This window comes from Myodes glareolus, chromosome 6 (assembly GCF_982192425.1).
Source record: "Myodes glareolus chromosome 6, mMyoGla1.1, whole genome shotgun sequence".
In the NCBI taxonomy this organism is placed as follows: domain Eukaryota; kingdom Metazoa; phylum Chordata; class Mammalia; order Rodentia; family Cricetidae; genus Myodes; species Myodes glareolus.
This window is the reverse complement of record NC_142031.1, coordinates 38,639,957-38,663,179: the sequence shown is the minus strand read 5'-3', so window position 1 is coordinate 38,663,179 and position 23,223 is coordinate 38,639,957. Positions and strand designations below refer to the sequence as shown.

The following is a 23,223-nucleotide window of genomic DNA, read 5'->3' as shown; positions in this document are numbered from 1 at the left end:
TTTACTTATTATGTACACAATATTCTGTCTGTGTGTATGCCTGCTGGCCAGAAGAGGACACCAGACCCCATCACAGATAGTTGTGAACCACCATGTAGTTGCTGGGAATTGAACTCAGGACCTCTGGAAGAGCAGGCAATGCTCTTACCTTCTGAGCCATCTCTTCAGCCTCCAATGATATTTTCTATGTTATCCTCTATTGTTTTGCCTGCCATGTCTAGATATACCCGCTATCAGGATTGATTTACACGCACAGCCGAGGTTAAAGTACATTTCATGTGTATGGTTGTCCCACTGGCTCAGGGCTATACATAAACATGATTATTTTTTCTTCATTGCTCTAAAGGGTCACTTTCATCACAAATGGTTTCCCAAATTATGTGGCTCTATTTCTGATTTTTCTATTCTCTTTTAGCCATCTACTCATCTGGCTTTGACCAGGACCATGTCTAAATGATTCTAATAGGTTAGAGTAAATCTTGACATGTGTTAAAACATATCATCTCATCTTGTTTTGCTTCAGCAACTTAAAAATTTTTTTAAAATTATTTTTGTTGAGGTATATATTTTTCTTCACTCCTCCCCTTTCCTTTCCCCTCCCCTCCTATCCTCTCCCATATTCCTCCTGCTCCCAATTTACTCAGGAGATCTTGTCTTTTTCTACTTCCCATGTACATTAGATACATGTATGTCTCTCTTAGAATTCTCCTTGTTGTCTAGGTTCTCTGGGATTGTGAATTGTAGGCTGGTTTTCTTTTTTCTTTTTTCTTTATGTCTAAAAGTCACTTATGAGTGAATACATATGGTATTTGTCTTTCTGGGTCTGGCTTACCTCACTCAATATAATGTTTTCGAGATCCAACCATTTGTCCACAAATTTCAAGATGCCATTATTTTTTGCTGCTGTGTAGTACTCCATTATGTAAACATACCACATTTTCCTTATCCATTCATGGGTTGCGGGGCATTTAGGTTGTTTCCAGGTTCTGGCTATGACAAACAAAGCTGCTATGAACATAGTTGAGCCCATGTTCTTGTGGTATGATTGAGCATCCTTTAGCTATATACCCAAAAGTGGTATTACTGGGTCTTGAGAAAGGTTGTTTCCTAATTTTCTGAGAAATCACCATACTGATATCCAAAGGGTCTGTACCAGTTTGCACTCCCACCAGAAATTCAGAAGTGTTCCCTTTACCCCACATCCTCTCCAGCATAAGTTGTCATCAGTGTTTTTGATCTTGGTCATTCTTACAGGTAAGATGGAATCTCAGAGTTTTTTCTTTTTTCTTTTTGATTTGCATTTCTGAGGATGTTGAACATTTCCTTAAGTTGAACATTTCCATTTTAGATTCCTCTGTTGAGAGTTCTGTGTTTAGGTCTGTACCCAATTTTTTTTTGGATTATTTGTTCTTTTGATGATCAATTTCTTGAGTTCTTTGTATATTTTGGAGATCAGTCCTCTGTCCGATGTGAGGTTGGTGAAGATCTTTTCCCATACTGTAGGCTGCCATTTGGTCTTGTTGACTGTGGCCTTTGCTTTACAGAAGCTTTTCAGTTTCAGGAGATCACATTTATTAATTGTTTCTCTCAGTGTCGCTTCAGTAATATTTATTCATTCTTTTTAACCACTGCAAGTGTGCTGTTAGTTCAGTGTCTTCTGGTATACCCACAACGCTGGATGACTAGTGACCGACTGCTCATTTCAGGAATGTTTTCACCTCCTCTCCCTGACCAAGGAAACCTCATATCCACTTTTAAGAGTTCCTCAGAGAAACAGAGTCAATAGCACACACACACACACACACACACACACACACACACACACACACACATGTTCTTACTGTAGATACATTCTCATGATACACACAATGTGTGTATGTGTTCATATATAGGACAGAGCGGGTATTGTCTCATGTGGTTATGGAGAGCAGGCCAACCCACAGTCTTCCACCTGAAAGCTGATCACATCTGAAAGGTGGTCATTTTCTTCAATCTGGGCCACAGGCTTTGAGACAGAGGGTCACTGCCAGAGGAACATGTCTTCAACATGTCTCCAGCTGTCCTTTCTGCGCTTTTCTGTTTCCTCCCCTGGGATTTTCACATTTACATTTGGCTTCCGCTAACTTTTCTTCATTCTTTTTTCTTTCTGTTCAGAACAATGTTAGCTGACCTGTGTTCACACCCACTGTGTCTTTTCCCTGCCTTCTCACACGTATGCTGCATCCCTTCGGTGCAACCCTCATTTCAGTATTGTGCTTTTCACCTCTGCAATTTCTACTCGGTATGAAAATCTTTATAAATTATGTAAATTTATGTAAATCTTGCCTATTGATATCCTTATTTGGGTGAGACATCTTTTGTGTTTTCCTTCGGTCCCTTGTCTGTGCTTTTCTTTAACTGTTATGAATAAAATTAAAACAGTCCAAGATCTTGTTATTCAAATGTCGAATGTTCTTACTTATATGTAGAAAATAAAAAGTTGATTTTGTTTTTTGAGGCAAGGTTTCTCTTTGTAGCTCTGGCTGCCCTGAAACTCACTCTGTAGACCACGAGGCCTCAAACTCACAGAGATTCACCTGCCTCTGCCTTCTGAGTGCTGGGATTAAAGGACGCTGCCACCGTCTGGCTAAAAAGTTGATTTTAAAGACATATAGAATAGGATCATGGTTCAAACTGTCCAGGGGAAGGGGGTCAGAGAGAAATAAAGGACAGTCAAAGGGTGCTGGTGGACAGGAAGATTATGCTAACTGGTTGACAACAGTTAATAGCATCTTTCAAAATTGCTGGTAGAGAGAGTTTTGATAGAGATGCCAATCACACAGATCTTACATATGGTATACACGTCTGATGACTCATAGTTACTGTGTGTGTGTGTGTGTGTATATATATAATGTATAAATCCTTACAACATAGTAACTCATGGTTACTATGAGTCAGTTAAAATATATTTGAAAAGTTTTATTACATTGAAGTCAAGGTTTTACATTCTTCAAAGAGAGTTGCTAAGTATTTCCCCTGTGAATGAACATACTCTCCCATTTTCTTGTTTCTTTGGATGCATTGTAGTTTTTGATATGTAGACGTTTTGAATATATAATGTGATAACTATGGGAATTGGGTTGTCGCCATTCCCTGATGTTCACTACTGCTCCTTGTGTGGGTGCTACTTTTACTTAGTGACTTCTCTAATGTCTGCATTCTTTGCAGCGTATATACACCGATCTCTCCTGTTGGCTGGCTTAGTGGTCAGTTGGTAGTGAAACAGGGTTTTACCCAATGTCTGGAGTGACAACAAATTGCTCAAATTTGCACGTGGGCTCTGTAAGTCTGCACACTGGTCAGGGGTGAAGACCACTCAGCCTGCCTGGTTGTCAGACTGGACATGGTACTTTCCAGACTTCAGGTTCAGATCGAAGCAACGGCTCTTCTTAGGTTTTAGGTTTCAAGACTTCAAGCTCATACCATCACCCGTCCTGGATCTCTGCCTCCCAGACTTGGACTGGAGCTATATATCATCAGCTCTTCAGAGCCTCCAAGGTGCTCCAAGGTCCAAGTACTGCAGAACTTGGACCTCTCAGACTCTATAGTTACAAGACATGATCCAGTTCCTTATAATACATTTCTATACACTTTAGTATAAGGTTGATATGGACAATAGCAATATCACATATAACACATATATGTACACACACAAACATATATAACTATAGCCTCATGGTGTGACCTTACCGTTCTGCATACCCACTCTCCCGGGCAAACCTTTGAAAGGCACCCATGGGATCAGAGCCTGTGCTCAAGATGAACACCAGGGGTGTGCTGCTTGACATGTCCTGATACAGAGTGGCCAGGTCTACTGGAGGTGTCTCAACAAACTGCTTGCCAAGATTCTCTATCACAAAGTCTGTAAGAGCAAAAACCACCTGAAAGTCGGAAAGAAAAAAATGTTAAAGGTGGTATGTGGGATGAGCATGTTTTACATTCTTACCCCAGTTTTCTCTCTCTTAGAGGAGGGTGAGCTGTACTTATTTTATCTTTAATTATGTGTATGTCTGCATGTGAGTGCAGGTACTGTTCGAGGCCAGAAGGGGGCACCAAATCCCCTGGAACTGTGCATGCCATGTGTGTGCAAGTGATCAGCTGTTAGCTGCCTGAGCTGGGGACCAAACTTAGACCTCTGAGTGTGTGTGTGTGTGTGTGTGTGTGTGTGTGTGTGTGTGTGTGTGTGCATGCGCACACATGTGCACTAGAGGGCATGCACGTGTACAAAGGCCAAAAGAACTTTAGAAGACTGGTTCTCTTTTTCCACCTTGAGATCAGGGCACTGAACTCAAATCATTAGGTTTGCACAGCAAGGCCTCTCTCTCCCTGAGCCTTCTTGTGGCTCACTAAAAATTTCATTTCTAGAATGAAATTTCATTTTTGTATCTAAACATGCTGCTTCTGAAGGAGGCTGAATTCGTGGACAAGACTATAGTACCCTGTGGTGAACACCTGTGTTGGAATGTCCCTATTCTCCTGAAGGAACATTTGACTTCAGCAGTTAGGACCACTGGATACCCAATGGCCCTGCTTTAGAACAGGCCTGGGCACAAACAGGTTAGGCACCTTACAATTGTGACTTCGAGATCTTGTCTCTGGTCTCATCTGTTCTAAGGCTTCAATCAGTTAGCTTATTTATTTATTTATTTATTTATTTATTTATTTATTCAAGAGAGGATCACATCATATGATCCTAGATAACCTGGAACTCACTATCTAGATCAGACTTTGCCTCTGCCACAGCAGTGCTGAGATTATAGCCATATGTTGCCATTCCTGGTCCCCAGCCCCACTGATTTATCATGTCATTGTCTGGAGCAAACAGAGCGACCATGTTCCTGAATGATTCCATGAGGGTATCTAGTTGGAAGGGGTGATGCCTGGCATATAGTCATTTTTAAATCTCCTTTGAGGTGTGATCCGGCCCATGGTCTTGACTGATTTGGGTTTTTGAATACTTGTACTGTGGTGTGACTGACTTTTTCTCATTTCTAAAACACAATCTGAATTCTAGACTCTTCCATGCTAACTTGTGAAGCAAATTTCATTAGGCAGTATAAGCCTTATAAGATGTTTGGCTGAATGTCCAGGCAAGAACTTTCAATAACTGCTCTGTGTATTGTCATAGAAGCCTGCCATTTATAGATTTCTTCATATTTTTAAAAATGATTTTATTTTTATTTTAAATTATGTGTATGGTTTTATGTTTGTGAGTGTGGAGGCCAGAAGAGGGAATCTGATCCCCTGGAGCTGGAATTATAGGCAGGTGTGAATTATAGGCAGCTTAATGTGGGCACTGGGAGCTGAATTTGTGTCTCTGAACTGCTGAGCCATTTCACAACACTTAGAGATCCCAGTTATGTGTAAGCATAAGACCAGAAATTATAGCTTAGCCCTTTTTATTTAGACTTATCTGTGGAAGAATTATAAACCCGAGTCTCCACTCAGCTCCAGCATTACTAAAACAAGACCAGATCTTGTTTCATTGTTAGCTCTGCTCATTCCTTCAGTCCCCGGAGTGTTGATATCAAGCAAGCCTCATGTCTCACATCATTTTACCGTTAAGGAATTTGGTATGTTTTCGTATGACAGCCTTTTAATAACATAATCACACAGTTACTAACGATAGTCCATTAATTTCAAACAGATAGCCAGTGTTCACCTTTGTCTGACTGAATTGCAAATGTGTGTGCATACATGCTTAAATTAGCAGTCTATCTAATGTACAGTCAAAATAAAGCTTATGCGTAAAGATTGGTTGATTTCTCTCATATGTCTATCTTTATTAAATACTCTTCTTTTGAAAGCTAGGGAAATGACTCAGGGATTAAAAGCACTGGCTGCTCTTGCAGAGGACCTGGGTTCAGTTCTTAGCACCTACATGATTCCAAAGGATCCAGTGACTTCTTCTGACCTTGGCAGGTAGCAGACATGGCGCACACAAGGATGTGCAGGCAAAGCACTGATACACATAAGATAAATATATGTTTTTAAGTAAAACTTCTTTTCCCCTTGAGAAACAAACACGCAGCTGCATAAACAGACTGTGTAGCTTACAACATTTCTCACACTGAGGATTTTTCTAGTCACAGTAGCTTAGCCACCAAAGCTCTTCTTTCTGTGGGACTGATGCCTTCTGAGTACCACGCATTTTGCCAACTTCCCCTGCTAGCTACTGCCCCATTTTCCTTGAAGCCTTTCCATATGTTTCAGAGCGTTCCTTCCCAAAGTGCTGCTGGGTCCCAGCCACTCTGCCACTATTCGCGGTGACATATGACAAGCTCAGGGTGAATGTGCACATTCAATATCCTAAACTCAGAGTTCCTTGTCCTGTAAGTCCAGGGCATCTCCTCTCCTCTCAGGTAGCTGTGGGGATGGCCATCCTGAGATGTGATCTGTTCACAGCAAAGCCTCCCTTTTAGGCCTCCTTTTCCTAGAAGATTCTCAGCCATGCTTTCAGTGATGTTGTGGTTGGTACACTTCCTCTGCGGTTGTCTGTATCCCACGCAATCTCAAACCCGTTTTCCCACAGAGATAGGGCAACACAACATCAGGAGTTTCCAGCTATTTCCAGTGAGTTCTCCCCACTCACTGTCCTTCTCCCGCCTTCTTCTCTGCTACAAAGAACAGCTTCCGTTTCTATTTGGTGCCTCCTGAAACTCACTGTGAGGGTTCTTAGCAGGTGATATTGGTCCTTTATTAACAGCAAAATTGGGATCACATCTGCACATATGGACACGAACCCTCAGCATGCATTGCTGCCTCGCCGCAGTGAAACTGCAAGCCTTACTGTTTTCCATGATGCTTCTCTCCGCATTCTTCCTGCTTCTGTGACTCCCCATTTTCCTTCCCTGAAGGCAGGGCTCCACATATCATCCTCTGCCTTGGGAACTCCTATTGTACTAAATATTAGTCTCCCTGTCACAATAACCTCTGCGGCCTCACTTTCCTCATCTGTATTCTAACACACACTTCTCCCTGGAGTTTCTAGACAGCCATCTACTCTGACAGCCGGCAGGCACTGACAGCTCACAGCCATCTTTTTCACACATTCATCCCTTTGGCTTAGTTTTTGATACAAACAGCTCCACTGGCACTTGGGCAGAACCTGGGAGCCACGGCGGTTCCTCATCACTTCGTCTGCTCTCTCGACAATCTGCTACTTCAGTCTTAACTTGGATATCTGGGATCTTTCCCACAGACTACCTTAGTAGGTTTCAAACAGGTCTGGAGACTAGGGTTTTGTGCCCATCAAATGCCTCCTCCCCATTAGTGCGAAGATTCATTCCCTGCCAAAACCTTCCTACAGACCCTGGTCCTAAGTGTGAGGAGGCGGACCTTCCCTAATAGTGTACAGCTGACAGGAGGTGACCAAGTTCCCAGCTGGCTTTTCTCTTAGCCTGCAAGGAAAACACACTCTACTAAAACCATTTAAAAAGAGTAAAATCATTCTTGTTTTTAACGTCGCTCCCAAACTTGGCTGTTGTTAGCCACAAGTAAACGTATGACTCACAACTAGCTGAGGATCTTTGGTGGAAACGTTATGATGCTGTCTTTTCATTTAAAAATGACGACCCACCTTTTCTTCTTTGCAGCATTTAATAAGAATTAGCTTATGGAAAGAGCTGAAGTCTGAACCCCAAATCCGGTTCTTTCCCTCTTCCTGTTTTGATTTGCCATAACCTTCCCAATTCTGTGGGTTAATATAGGTCTCAAAAGATCCTGGAAAGACAATTTTAAAAGATGCTTTTTAAAAAATAGAGCAGTTTTGACTCTGAAATTAAATAAATACATGTTGCTAGTTAAAAGATGGTACCTACGCTTACTGCCAGCTATTTAAAAATACAACTGCGAACACATTAACCGCTCCCCTACTCAAACTAGTTAGAAAGCAAAAAAATCTAAAATGAGATCACAAAGCAAAATCCAACAGCAAAACACCTACAAAAAAAAAAACCCCAAAATTCATCAAGAGGTTAAAAATAAAGGAATGTATAGAGATATTATACTAAATAATGGTGAAATTGGAAATGATTAGAGTAACAGCAGGTAAAACAAAACTTAAAATAATAATTAAATGAGGCAATAGGTCAAGTTCTACTAATCAAAATATAAATTATATAATAAAAGCACAACAAAAGTAACACATATATTAGATATTAAGATGAAATGTATCAAGCAGCATACATTTTCCTACCTGTTGGGGTAGTAGGAAAAGCAGAAAAGAATACAATAATGTTAAGAAATAGCATACAGGGGGCCGGAGAGGTGGCTCAGAGGTTAAGGGCATTGCCTGCTCTTTCAGAAGACACAAGTTTAATTCCTGGCTGCTGCATGGTGGCTCACAACTACCCTGAACTCTTGACCTCTGTGGGCACCACACATGCACATGGAACACAGACATACAGACAAGTAGAACACCAATAAACATAAAAATAAATACATCTAAAAAGAAATTTTAAAAACTAGCACACAGCTGTTAGCCTTCCACAGAAGAACACTGACTCTGGTATATGTAATTTGACTGAGATAAATCATATACGAATGCATTGACATATCTACTACACACGCCCAATACACAGGGTACATCGTTCTTCCCACATCACTCCAGCTATGCAATATTCCCAAGAAATGAGGGTTAGGATGCTAGTCAGCTTTTAAAAAAGGTTTATTTTTTATTTGTGTGTGGGTATCTGCATACACATGGACAGGTGTCCACAGAGGCCAGAAAAGCACATCCTGGAGCTGGATTGCTGGGTGTAACTTCTGAGGGCAAAGAGCCAAGGACATTTCAAAATTGTCACTTATGGTAGTGGTACTGCAGATCTAGTGACCCCTGTAGGGAGCAGAAGTGATTGCAGCGTGTGCCAGCACAGGGCTCGTCACAGCAATGCTCATCAGCTCAACGTGGTTGCATTCGTGTGAGCAGCAGTGGGAGAACTCTCATGGCAGAGCCAATCCAATCCAGTGCGAACCCAAACAAACCCAAAGCACACAGACGACTACCGCTGGGGTTCTCATTTACTATCTAATTTCTAGTGCTTTGGCATATTTAAACACTGGATGTTTTATTTTAAAGACTAATTTGTTTTTACTTTATATATTAATATAACATGTTTATTACTTGGTAACCTCATATTTGCATGAAAGATATGTTGATCGTCTCTGATTCCTCACCATAACTCTTCGAAGATCCACCCCACTCTTCCCTCTACTTTTATTTTTATTTCTGTGTATGTGTGTGTCTATGTGTGCTGGTGCCCAAAGAAGTCAGGAGAGGCCTCTGGTCCCTGGAGCTGGCGTTGTGGGTGGGTACTGGGAAGTGAACCCAGGCCTCCTGCAAGACCAGGAAGCTCTCAAGCACTGAGCCATCTCTCCAGCCCCTGCATATTCAAAGTAATTTCTCTCAGCTAATAAAATCTATTAGTTGATCTACTTGAAATCCACAAAAGGTTGATATAATTATGAAGACTGAGTTAAGGGTGTCAATGAAATTAGCTGCTAAATATTACCAGTGAAGATCTAAATCTCATTTTTGGAGCATAAATCTTATAAATAGAAACTTCAACAGTCTTTACAGTTTTAGTTCAGTGGATAGGGCTAACACTTTACCATCTTATTATTTTATCTAGAAGCAATGGAGCGCTCCCAGAATTACCCTGCCTGTCAACCCAACTCCTTCCTTCTTTCGCTGTCTGCACTCAGTCTCATCTAGTCCTCTGTCTTGAGTCCATCCTTAACTGTCCATTCATGGGCTTCTCTGATGAGTAAATTTCATGTGGGATTCTGCAATAGCCTCTAGCTAGCTCATTAACCAGTGTACTATATACAAATGCAATGTATATTTGAAGCTATCATCGAATAGCTTTTTTGGTAGTCTTTATTTGGAAGTCAAATGAGAATATTAGGATCTCAGAAATTCTGGTCTACACAGACTCCATACTAGCACACTTTCTGGGTGTGCTTAGCTAGATAAATAGTAATGTTAGAAGTATGAGTAATTACTGGGAAAAAGAGAAACACAACTTCATGTTAGAACAGAAGAAACTAAGATGATCTGTGGACGACCCATCTGAAGTCAAGAAGGGAAAAAGAACATCTCTACAAGAAAATCTCAGCAAATCCAGGCTGGTCTGCTCCTCCAACTCACTAATGCTGACATTCTGAACCAGGTGTTTCCTCTCCGTGGAGAGCTCTGAGCATTATAGAGTGCTCAGCAGCATTCTGGGTCTCTTCTCAGCAGACACCCACAGCACCACCCCTGTGCAGCAAAGATAATATCTCTGGATGTTACCAAATATCCTCTCAGGGCTAAAAAGTCTCACTAGTTTGGAAAACAGAAATATATCAATAACTGAAATAAATACAACGAACTAAAACCTGCCTGTTAATAAGCAGAGACTCTTGCATGGCTTCCGACAGCACCCACCAAAGATACACCTGAGCCATCAAATGACACCCCAGACTAAGAAGAAATAGAGTATAGAAATATAGAAATGAAGGTTTGCCAAGAGAAACTTACATTACAAAATAGATTTTTTTCTTTTGTTTTTTTGAGACAAGGTTTCTCTATGTAGCTTTTGAGCCTGTCCTGGAACTCGTTTGTACACCAGACTGGCCTCAAACTCATAGAGATTCACTTCTGTCTCACAAGTGCTGGGATTAAAGGTGTGCGCCGCCACCACCTGACACAAAAGAGATTTTTAAGAGCTGAAGAGGTGATTCAGCAGTTAAGAGCACTGTCTGCTCTTGCAGAGACCCTAGTTCTGCATGTAACCCCAGGGCTAGGGTATCAGGTGCCTTCTTCTGACCTCCTCAGTACTCCCACACATAGACAATATACATAAAGAAAAACAACTTAAAATAGATTTTAAGTAAAAAGTATTAATCAGAGTAAAGAGAAATACTATAAAAATGAAGAATTTATTTACTTCACATAAAATAACTTAATTTGCATAGAATAGCATAATCTTATAAGGTGCAGTAAAAACCTGAAAAGCTACCAACAGAAATCGCCCATCGCCTGGTGCCCTTCAGCGCATGTCCCTCAGAACCTGACCGGATGAGTTGAAACTACCAGCGAAGTCAGTGGCAGAGTATGTTGGAGCTGAACACCACATACAGATCTTGTCTCCAATAAATGAGATGCATAGAACATTTTCCATAGATAGCACAGGCATCAAGCTGCCAAAATGTCTAAAGAATCACAAAGAATCAATCTTAAAGCAAAAGATAATTTTTGTTTTATCATGAGCTGATCCACAAAATAAGGTCCCTGAATATTAATTGCTTTTGAACTACAAACAGAGTTTTAGAATGGAAAGAGCACAATCAAGACATGGGGAAGAAAATGCTACAGATCAGAGCTGCTGTTGCCTGGGGCCCAAGGGGAAGGCACCGAGAAGCAGCGGGAAGGATTCTGCAGTGTCGGTACTGTCCCATTTCTCAAGGCAGTGCTGGCTTCCAAGTGTGTGACAATGTGACAAGTGCATTCCAAGTGGATGACGTCAAGTTGCACTTCTGGCTTCTCAGAGAACATGCCATCCTTTAAAACAGTTTAAAGATCTATGGAATGCAGCTAAAGTGCCCTAAAGGTGATAAAACAGGGGCTGGGGAGATGGCTCAGTGGGCAGAGAGCCTACTGTGAAGCATGAAGACCCAGGTTCGGATCCCCAGCACCCATGCAAAAGCTAGGCATTGATGTTCTTGCCTGTAACTTCAGTGATGGACAGTGGAGGCAGGTGGATCCCTGGCCAATCAGCCTGGAGGAAATGGTTAACTTCAGGCTCAGTGAGAGACCCTGTCTCAAGAAATAAAAGGCGGAGAAGTGACAGAAGAAAGACATCTGACACTAGCTTCTGGCTTCCATAGCTGCCTGACTGCATCGGCAAGTCCATCCTCCGCCCCCCACCCCCCACCCCCCAATGTAAAATAGCCACGAAATAGTCACAAGCAACAGGTGAAGCACTCAATTCAAGATATTGTAAAAGCAATTAACTTATAGGGTTTTTTTTTGGCAAGAAGTATGACATTGGAGAAAGGGTGAATGCATGAATTAAGGTCAGGACTCAGAAGTTAAGAGTCTATTTACCTCTCCCCCCTTTACAGTACACTTTGTCTCTTACCTATGCGCACAGAAATGGGATGCAACAGGATACTTTTCGTAAGTCCTTCAAACACTGGAAATGTTTCTTCTAAGTCACAGCATGAGAACCACACGTGAAGAGGCAGCCAGGAAGCTTCCGGCTTAGGAGGGCGCTCCTACAGGGAGAGAGGATGCAGGCAGAGTTTACAGAGACAGCCATGACAGCATGCTCTTGTAGTTTGTCTAGGGGAAAAGAAGCTGTAACAGCGTGCTAGAAACAGCTGTTCCCAGGGCTGGGAGAGGGCTTGTGAGTACGGACACCTATGCAAGAATGAGGACTTGCGGTCAGATCCTCAGCATCAGGGGAAAATTTGGAGGTGGTCATTTACATCTTTCAGAGCCAGGGGGGAGTTGGAGCTCGCTGGCCAGAAACCCAACCAAAACCCAGTGAGCTCTAGGCCAGTGAGAGCGTAATCTCAAGGGAAGAAGAGCAACAGAGGAGGGTAGCAATCTGTGTTGGCCTCCACCCATGTGTTCATGGGTGCACCCCCATGTGAACACCCTCACATACCACCCCACAAACATTTTCTTAACACAAATAGTGAGATATGATGAAATTGACATGAATGATAAAGATAACTGTGTTACTATTACAGTGTACACTCATAATCAATCCCTTTGGAGGTTGAGACAGGAGGGTCATGAGTTCAAGCCCAGTCTAGGCTATTTTGTCTTAAAAAGCAAGCAAGCAAGCGAGCAAAAGGTTCAGTGCTGTGTCAACCCCAGTTCTCAGAGGGCTGCTCTGCACACGAGGGTAGGTGCTGAGACTTTCCAGTGACACCGCAGAGAGCAGAGTTGACCTGGTGAAGGAGTAAAGTTAAATCTGTTACACTGGCATTCGGACTCTCCAGCACCATCCCAAATCCCTCTTCCCAGCTCCAAAACACTTTTATGGTTAATAGTATTCTTTTCCACCACAACTATACTTCAAAGCAGAGTCCAAGAGGGTCTCAGCCTAGAAGGGGAGGAAAGCTCAACAGTGGAGTAATGCTAGCACCAAGACAGTAAAAAGATAATCTTCCAGGGATGGAGAGATGGCTCAGGGGTTAAGAACACTTGCTTCTCTTGCAGAGAATCTGAGTTCAGATTCCAGTGGCCATGTTAGATGGCTCAAGACCACCTGTAACTTCAGTTTCAGGGGATCTGAAAACTTCTGGACTTGGTAAGCACTTATGTGGCCCCTCCAACATACATATAATTTAAAAGAAAAACCATTAAGAACACATAAACATGTGCACACATGCACACACACACACTTAGCTGTGATGAGCATTTATGGAGTTATTTCAGATATTCCTAGAAATCTGCGCCACCCGGCAATATTTCGTGAAGCATTTACATAAGGCTGAACTGTTTTTCAAAAAAGAGATAACTATGTTCTCAGGCTAAAACTAATTCTATGGAATTTCCCTAAATAGATGCCTGAGGTTTTGAACTTTGTTTTCAACCAGTTTGTTGCATACAAACCATACACTATCCAATTGAACCATTTAAAGCATGTAATCCATGGCTCTCATGTTCTTAATGTTGTTACCCTTTAATACAGTGCTGACCCCTGATCATAAAATTATTTCACTGCTACTTCATAACTGTAATTATGCTACTGTTATGAATCATAATTAAATATCAAATATCTAGTATGCAGGATATCTGATATAAGATCCCCAAAGGGGTCTCAAACTACAGGATAAGAACTGCTGAGATAACCCAATGACTTTTGAATATTAACAGATGGGTATAACTGTTCTCAGCCAGTTTTAGAAGACTTAATCTCCTAAGTATCAGAGTGTACACAGACATACTCCAGGAGACATCTCAGGTTTAATTCCATTGCTGCACAAGGTGGATAATGCAATTAAATGTTACACTGGGTTTCTGGTTTACTATGGAACATGGAATTATTTTACACTATATTGTAGACTATTCCATATGCAACATGTTGTATTATGTCTAAAAATGCATGTCCCTTAATTCAAAACATCATTGCTAAAATTTACTAATGATCGTCTGAGTCTTTGTTGATTGGCGATGTCTTCACAGGTCCTGGGGTTGGTGGCTGCTGACTGTTCACCGTGGTGGCTGTGGCAATTTCTTAAATCAGTGCAAATCTTGCCTCTTCCTTCCACAACAGACTTCTCTGCAGCTTGAGCCGCTGCTGGCAGCATCTCACCAACAGTAGAATCGCTTTCAAAGCTGGAGTTAGTTTTCTCAAATCCTTCTCATTCAAGTAAATTTGTGTGAGTTTGTTTTATTTTAATTGTTTGTTTATGTTTATCTCTCTGTGACATGTGTAGCGGTGTCTTCAGAGGTTCTCTCTGAAGATGGAGAAGAGGTGCTCTCATCCATTGAGCGGTCTCTCCTGTCCCCTAATACTTTAAAGCCCTTATTATTTCCACAGCCTTCAAAACATCTTCACCAGAAGTGTTTCCTTCTCAAGAACTCACACCCTTGGTCTGTAAGAAGTAACTTGGGTTTCATCGTGAGATTGGAGCAAATCAGTCACTCTCTCCAACTCCCAGACACTTCTAATTCCAGTTCTCTGGCTTTCTAAAAATTACATCCCTACTTCCTTCCTGTACAGAAATCTGGATCCCCTCAAAGTCACCCATGAGAGTTGAAGAACTTACTCTACATTCTTGTTAACCCCTCTGTTAAACCGCGGGTACTCAGAATGGTGTCCTGATGTTGAGCCCTTTCCAGAGGTTTTCAGTTCAGTTTGCCCAGATCTCTAGAAGAATCATATTCTCTGGCAGATGTCCTCATGAGATATGCTTCTAACATAGCGGGACTTGAGAATCAATTATCCCCGCTCCACTGGGCTGTAGAGAGGATATTGTTCCAGAAAGCATGGAGACAACATTCACCTCACATATCTTCACAAGAGCTCTTGAGTGACCGTGAACACTGTCCACCAGAGTGGGATCTGTTTGCTCTCCTGAGCTGGAGATCTTAACAGTGGGTTCGAGATGTTTAGTGATCATGTTGTATACAGATATGCCACTTTTTAAAGATTTGTTTTTATTTTCATTTAAGTGTATATTTATGTGTTTATATGCACCTGTGCATGTGGGTGCCTACAGAAGCCAGAAGAAGGTGTTGGATCCTCTGGAGTCAGAGTTATGGCAGTTGTGAGCCACCTAACATATGTGCTGAGAACCGAACTCAGGTCCTCGGCAAGGGCAGCAAGCGTCTTACTGTCAAGGCCTCTTTCCAAGCCCGAGATGTGCTACTCACCTGGCTCCAGTTCCACTTAGCACAGCGGAGGATTTTTACTGTCATTCGCTCTTTTCAATTCTTAAGACATTTTTTCGAAAATCATTTTGTACCATGTGCAAGAAGAGTGTTTTGCCCACATGTATGTATGTGCACCACATGCATGCAGTGCCCACAGAGGCCAGGGGAGGGTGCTATATCCCCTGGAACTGGAGTTAGGAACTGTAGATGCTGAGACCTGAACCTAGGTGCTTTGCAAGAGCTGTCATTGCTCTTAACCTCTGAGCTATCTTTCTAGCCGTTAGTATCATTATTAAGGTTCTAGGATTCGAGAGTCAGTTTGTCTTCCAAAGCTTTGAAGCAAGCATTGGCTTCCTCTTTCTAGCCATGGGAGTCCTAGAAGACATCTTCCAGTCGTCTATGTTGGGAATCTGTTGCTCAGAGAGGCTTCTTTGTTTCTGGTTTCAAACTTTTCTTCTGCATCTTCTCTACCCTTCTCTGCCTCCATAACCTTAGAGAATTGGGCCTTGCTCTGTGTCAGGCTCTGGACTGAGGGGATGCAGTGGTTGGATCTGCATCAGGCTCTGGACTAAGTGGATGCTGTGGCTGGAACTGCATCAGGTTCTGGATGGAAGGGATGCTGTGTTTGGAACTGCATCAGGCTCTGGATGAAGGGGATGCTGTGGCTGGATCTGTGTCAGGCTCTGGATGGAGGGGATGCTGTGGCTAGGACTGCATCAGGCGCTGGACAGAGGGAATGCTGTGGTTGGATCTGCATCAGGCTCTGGATGGAGAGGATATTGTGGCTGGATCCATCTTCTTTTTATCATTCATATAATTGCTGGACTGTGCTGCTTTTAATTTCCTTCAAGAGGCCAGTGTGGTGACACAAGAATTTAACACCAGCACTCACGAGACAGAGGCAGATGGATCTCAGTGAGTTTGAGGCCAGCATGGTCTACTCAGTGAGTTCTAGGACGGCCAAAAATACATAAAAGAGGGACCCTGCCTCAAAAACAAAACAAAACCCTATAAAACCCCCCAAACCAAACCAAACAAAGATCCAACAACAACAACAACAACAACAACAACAAATAATTGTCTTCAGGAGCCTTCCCTTTGCTCTCTCAGCTCCACTCACTGCCTGGCGGAAGAGCCGGGCTTCTTCAACCTTAATTGTTTTTGGCTTTAGATTCTAAGAGAGATGTTCATGAGAGGACACTGCATGACCATTAGTTGGCCAAGTTTCTTTTTTTCAAAGGGTTTTATTTTATGTGTACAAGTGTTTGATGCATGTATCCATGTGCATATCTGGTAACCAGGATGGTCAGAAGAGGGCAGTGGATTCCCTGGAACTGGAGTTGCAGGCACTTGTGAGCCACCGTGTGGGTGCTGGGACAGAGCCTGGACCCTCAGCAGAGCAGCCCGTGCTCTCGACAGTCAAGTCATCTCTCCTGTTACCAATTGAGCTATTTATTTAGGATTACATTTTTAAGTTAGGGTACAAAGTAATGGGTTTCCTTATGGAATTTTTATATATAGGTCCCATTATAATTTGTTCTAACTTGTCCCCTCCTGCAGCATCTTCTCCCAATTCCTCCTGCACCACTTTGCTGGTAATTAGCCTAGTTTTCAATTCTCTCAATTCAGGGAACAGGGAGTCCCAAGAAAAGAGAGAAAGAGCTAGGGTGGTTGGTTGGTTAAACAGAAAGAACACACACATTTAAGGTCACTGCTTCATTGAGTGTGGTCTGTGGCACCCCAAAACAATTATAACAGCAGCACTGAAGATCTCTAAGCACAGATATAATAATATCAAGAACTTGAAATACTGATGGAATGACCAATGTGTAACCCAGAGTCATGAAGTAAGTCCATGCTACTGGATATCGGCCTGTAGATGATCTGGAAGTAAAAGACATGGCTGCAGAGCCCAAGAGCCAAGGGCTGGAAAATGAGGTTTGCCTGGACCCCTTGCTATTTCTCCCTACACTCCCTTCCATACAGTCCTAAGAAATACTAAATTTGATCAGTGCAATTTTTCTCACAATGTTTCACACCTGGACATTAATTTTTTGTATTATTCCAGAAAATCTAATGTATCTTGTAAGGTAGCAAAACCCATGTGACCCAAGGTAAAAATGATAATTATAGCCAGGCAGTGGTGGTGCACACTTTTAATCCTGGCTTTGGGAGGCAGAGGTAGGTGGATCTCTCTGTGAGTTCGAGGCTAGCCTGGTCTACAAGAGCTACTTTCAGCATAGGCACCAAAACTACACAGAGAAACGTTGTCTCGAGAAACAAAAACATAAACAACAACAACAAAAAAAACAAACAAAAAAGAAAGAAAATTATTAGAGTTAAATATACAGGTAAATAGGTAACAGTATAAAATATATCTCAAACATATTTTAAAAATTTAAAATTGCATTTATTTATTATTGCGTGTGCATGGATGTGGGTGCACATAAGCCAAGATGCACATGTGGAGGTCAGAGGAAAACTTGTGGGAGTCATTTCTTTCTTTCTACCCTGTGGGTCTTGAGTATTAAGCTCAGGTTATCAGGCTTGGCAGCAGTGCCTTTAACCTATGCCCAGCTCACTGTTCCTTTCACTAGTGAAAGGGAAAAATATTCACCTTTCAATTTACTTTTTTTATGAGAGAAGGAAAATATCAATTTTAAAAACTTCTGAGAAATTTCTGAAGAGGATTTCTGTGTCCATTTTGACAGGGTCTTACTATGTAGCTCTGGCTAGTCCGGACTTGTGTAGATCAGGTTGGCTTTGAACTCACAGAGATCCTCTGCCTCTGCACCCATCCTTCATATTCTGGAATTAAAAGTGTGTCACCAAGCCGGGTCATTAATTGATTAATTGATTCTGGGTGTTTTTAAATCTTTGAATTGGGTGGATTTTAAACCTCTTTTGAAAATATACGTTGCTCTTGAGGAACACCAGCAAGCAAGCAACGGAAGAGACATGGGCTGTGGAGACGTAGCCACGAGTGAATCAGTCCCTCTCAAGCATTAATGCTTTCTGGAAAGTTCTTTAGCTTCTCTGAGCCTCCCTGTGAGAAAACTTCACATTTGTAAGATGGTTAATTTTTTCTGTTTTGTTTTTTTAAAGAGTGCTTTTTAAAATTCCGTGTGTGTGTGTGTGTGTGTGTGTGTGTGCGCGCGCGCGTGGGTGTGCACTTGTGTGCAGAAGAGGATGTTGAATCCCTTGGGGTCAGAGAGATAGGTAGTTGTAAGCTATCAAATGTGAGTGCCCGAAGGCCAGCTTGGTCCTCTGGAGCAGTTGCAAGCCCCTTTGGCCACTGAGCCATCTCTCCAGTTTCCCAGATAATTAATTTTCTAGTTCACTGGCTATTCCAGCTGTTTCTGAGGGGAGGACAACGCTGCACACGAGGCAAAATGTTAACCAAATTCTACAGCCAGCTGGCGGCACTGTTGAGCTGTGACCAGGCCTCCTGGCTGGACGACACTGCGGGGTGACTGGGAGCTGTGGTTTGCGTGTGAAAGGCCCCTCACCGGCTCCTGTGTTTGAACAGTGGGTCTTTAGCTGAGGGCACTTTGGATAAGGTTGTAGAAGCTTGAGGAGGCAGAGTCTTGCTGGAGGAAGCGGGTAACTGAGGGGTAGGTCTTGAGGTAATTGCCTGGCTCAACTTTTTTCTTTTCTTTTTTCTTTTCTTTTTTCTTTTCTTTTCTTTTCTTTTCTTTTCTTTTCTTTTCTTTTCTTTTCTTTTCTTTTCTTTTCTTTTCTTTTCTTTTCTTTTCTTTCTTTCTTTCTTTCTTTCTTTCTTTCTTTCTTTCTTTCTTTCTTTCTTTCTTTCTTTCTTTCTTTCTTTCTTTCTTTCTTTTTTTAAGTTTAGACCAAGGACATGTCCAAACCTGAATTCTCCACTTCTCTCCCTTTGTTTTTTTTTTTTTTTTGTCTTCCGTTTCTGCCGTTTGTAGGTAGTGGCCTGTTGGTAGCTTAGTTGTTGCATGTGTCTGATCTCTGTTCCCGGTGTCTGTCCCTAACAAGAAGGACTTTGTTCTGTATTTATTAGACAGCACAGAAAACATGATTTGAGAAGGGATGAGGGATACTTTAAAAAAACAAAACAAAACAGCAATCTTTAGCAGAGTGAGTAACTGATCCCCAGGGCTCCAAATCAAACTGATGTTACCACCTGTTTCCACGTGTTGCTTCCGGCCTTTGTGCTGGCCCCACGTCCAATCCTAGCTCTCCTTCCCGACTGTGCACCCAGTGTGAGCACAGGCTTCCTGCTCTGCTGCCCTGCCATCCCCCATGACAGCCCCGCCCTCTGCTGCCACCCCCCCAAGATAGCCCCGCCCTCTGCCGAGCTCCAGGGGACGCTTCCTTCCTCAGATTGCTTCCGTTCAGCTCTCTGTTCACAACAGGGAGAAAGGGAGTGCGCGCTAACAGGTGGGAGGGTTTCACCCTCGGCTACCTTCTCCATGCCTGCAGCGCCGCGGAGGAAGAAATTCCACTCAGCCTCAGTCAGCTGCCCTTGCTGGCGCATGATCTCAACGCAGAGCATGAAGCTGTAGATGAGCTTGTGCTGCTCGAAAAGCCCCCGGGAAACATTGGTGTATGCAGTGAGCAGGGTCTGCTGCAGGAGGATGGTCAGGCGGTACTGCAGGTCGTCGGCCTTCTCGGAAGTTTCGATCGTTGTGTTGAACAGCTGAGGAAGAAAGAAGGCTTTGACTAATCCTCTGTGGAGCAAAACCCCTTTATTTCTGTCTGCCCCCATTTTGACATTCAGTGAGCAATGTGGTAGGCTAACACTGTGGGGGGAAAAATCTAGAATGGATCTCGTTTTGCTGAAATTTGTGTTCTGCCCCATTAAGACCACTAGAGGAAAATCCGGCCCCTTTTGTAGTGTTTGACCAGGTGTTTCCATTTGCACGGGAATTGTGTGAATGAGTGGAAAGCGTCTCCTCACTCGAAGGGACTCAAGAAGTGCTGCACAGTCACAGCCCCACGGAGGACAGAGGGCGGGAGAGCTTCAGCTCGGCCTTCCGGGAGGTCTGGCTGTAGCTGCAGAGAGACACCCTCCACCCTAGGCAAGGTGGGGTAAGTGGCCTACAAGCTTATCAGGTGGGAGAAATAATTGGGGTGGCTGACCACCCCTCCCATCTGGGGTCGGGGCTGTGCTCTCTTCCCTCAGGTCTGAACTATCACTAGACCTCAGGCTGAGTGCAGTGCCCGTCACTCAGGGCGGGACCAGAAACCCTGCCTGTGATCTTTGTGCCTTTGCTTCAGCGAGATGCTCTCTTGGAACCCATCCCATTTTCTTGTAGCAAGATGGCCAAGGCCTTGGAGTGGCCACTGACCACGAAGCTGTGTAGTTGGAGGATCGCATTCATATGAGGGCTAGTCTAATAAAAATCACAGGAAGAGACTCCCCGCATCTTGCCATATGTTCCTGATGACTACCATAAACCAGGAAAGCTAGCCAATGTTAATTAAATTCGAAGAAAATCAAAAGAGGGGAATTGTAAACAAAATGTACTGTTTTTCCCCCTAAAGAGTTAAATAAAACAAAATGCCACGAAAAAAACCCAATCAGTGTAAAAGAGGCTGTTTGGAAGAAATTTCAATTCCTCCAGGGCCAGCACTTCCTGAAATCGAATATGTGCACAAGGTTACACTTTCTGCTCCAAATCACTTCCTCTTCTCAGCTGTGCACTTTAAATTATCCATCCAAGTAAGAATGTGGCCACTTGGAGTGAGGCAAGAACCCCTCTGCGTTAGGAATTAGGACCCAGGGGGACTCCTGCCAGGTGTGCTTGCCCGCCTGAGTGGGCACAGCTACGCACTGCTCTGAAGAAGTAAACCTTATGCCATGCTAAGCCACTTTACACAGTGTGGTTATTTTCTTGAGATACCAGACCCACTTCTTAGAGTGGTCAATGACCCAGCCACGCGAGGAAGTCTTTACAGGTGCACAGCCCTGACGGCTTGCAGAGGTGTGTGGCAGGCCTTTCCGGGGAAGGCGGCATTTTGCCTGGAAGGCAGGGTGCTCTAGATAGTAGAGAGAGTGTAGTTGGCACATGAACCAGTGAGTCAAGGAGACTGGGTCAGTTTGGCTGCCGTGACCCAAGGAATCAGGTACATTTGTCCTTTTCACTGTGAGCCACGCAGGAGGCCGCTAGGCTTTTGTTGTACTGTTGTGGGCGTGAATGTGGAGAATTGGAAAAGTGGGGTACGCTAACAGATCCACATAGAAAAGGGGACAATACACGCTGTGAACTGGTAGGGGCTGGGGAAAAATCGAGGAAGACTGGAGAACACACAGCGGAAGGCAGGCGGGATGACCAAGCCTAGCTGAGGTTCGACCTGAAGCCTGCAAATGACAACACCGGACTCTTCCCCTGGGTTCCTGCTGAAACGAGTAGCTGTTAACTGCTGTTGCCATAAAAGCAAAAGCTGGGGGAAGCTGTGAGGCTATGGACGTGCTAAGTTGTCCCTCTCTAGTCACCTTTATACTAGCTATGTGAACCCCATGACATGCTATATATTGTAAGTATGCATAAGAATATTTATTTGCTGATTTTTTTGCCTTTTTCCACCCAAGCTTTTGTATGTATATAAATTGCATATTGAGTATATTCACCTCCATACTATTTTTTATAATTTTTTAGCTAAAATTTTAATTTTTCCCCACCCTCTAACTATTTAGTGTTTAGATAAAAGAGACAACATAAACCTGACAGGAGGAGCAGGGAGGTGGAAGACTGGGCTAGTGAGATATTCGTGGAGTGAAGTCTTCAGTGAACACAACAGAGCTGGCCGAAGCTCTGTGACTTAGGAGACTGAGCGTGGCTATAGAGACAGTGCGGCATCCAATCAGCCTTCCTCAGGAGAGATCAGGTGTGAATGCGAGGCAAGAGAGACTGAAATAAAACAGGAGTGTCTCACCTTCTGCTTGGTGAGACAGAAACGGAGCAAAGAAAAGAGAATCCTCTGAATCACTAGCACCAGGAAGATGGCTCAGGAAACATTCTGGGGAGGTGTGGGGAGACACAGGAGCCAGCTTCGCTAAGGTCGGTGCCAAGCCCGCTGCAGCATACAGAGAACAAAGTATGGGGGTGAATATGTACAAGGTAGAAAGAGATTATTTTTTATTTTCATGTGTGTGGTGTGTTTGTGCATTTGTGTGTGAGAGAGATGTTTATGAACACTTTGTGTGTGTGTGAACACATGCACATATGTGAACATGTATGTGGAGACCTGAGGTTGATGCTGGGACCACCATCCCCAGTCACTCTTCCACTTACTAATTAAGACAGGGTCTCTCAATCAAACCCAGCAGTCACCGATAGGGCTAGTGGTGCTAGCCAGCTTGCTCTGGGGATCCCCTGTCTCTGCCTTCTGAGGCTGGAATTATAGTCAGGTGCACCTAGTATTTGCTCTAGTCTCCATTATTGAGCAGAATGCACTTTAACCATTGCTATCTTCCTAATGCTGAGACTCTTTAATACAATTCCCCAAGTTGTGGTGAACCCAGTCATAAATTTTTCGTTGCTACTTCATAACTGTAATTTTGCTACTGTTATGAAGCATAATGTAAATATCTGTGTTTGCTGATGGTCTTAGGCGACCCCTGTGAAAGGGTTGTTTGGTTCTCCAGAGTGGTTGTGACCCACAGGTTGAAAACCAATGCCTTAAAGAGATTCTTACAACAAAGGTGGGCAGGCCAGAGGGAGCACAAGCAAGCTAGTTAGCTGAGGAAGCAGAGAGCAAATGGGCCTTGCCAAGCTCCGCCCTCCTCTTCCACTACAGCATGCTGTACTCACTGGCCACTGAACTTCTTA

The 23,223-nt window shown here is 43.2% G+C and overlaps 1 protein-coding gene across 1 annotated transcript in view; it reads right to left on the bottom strand.

Annotated features, from left to right (window-relative positions):
* Dnah6 (dynein axonemal heavy chain 6) overlaps window positions 1-23,223 on the bottom strand; it is a 205,615-nt gene that overhangs the window by 32,591 nt on the left and 149,801 nt on the right. Inside the window, exons 61-64 of the mRNA XM_087907121.1 lie at window positions 19,854-20,087; window positions 12,165-12,300; window positions 7,619-7,761; window positions 3,730-3,920 (exon numbers count right to left, since the gene is read on the bottom strand). Coding sequence (XP_087763247.1) covers window positions 3,730-3,920; window positions 7,619-7,761; window positions 12,165-12,300; window positions 19,854-20,087 — 704 coding nt within the window. The remainder of the gene's footprint in view (window positions 1-3,729; window positions 3,921-7,618; window positions 7,762-12,164; window positions 12,301-19,853; window positions 20,088-23,223) is intronic.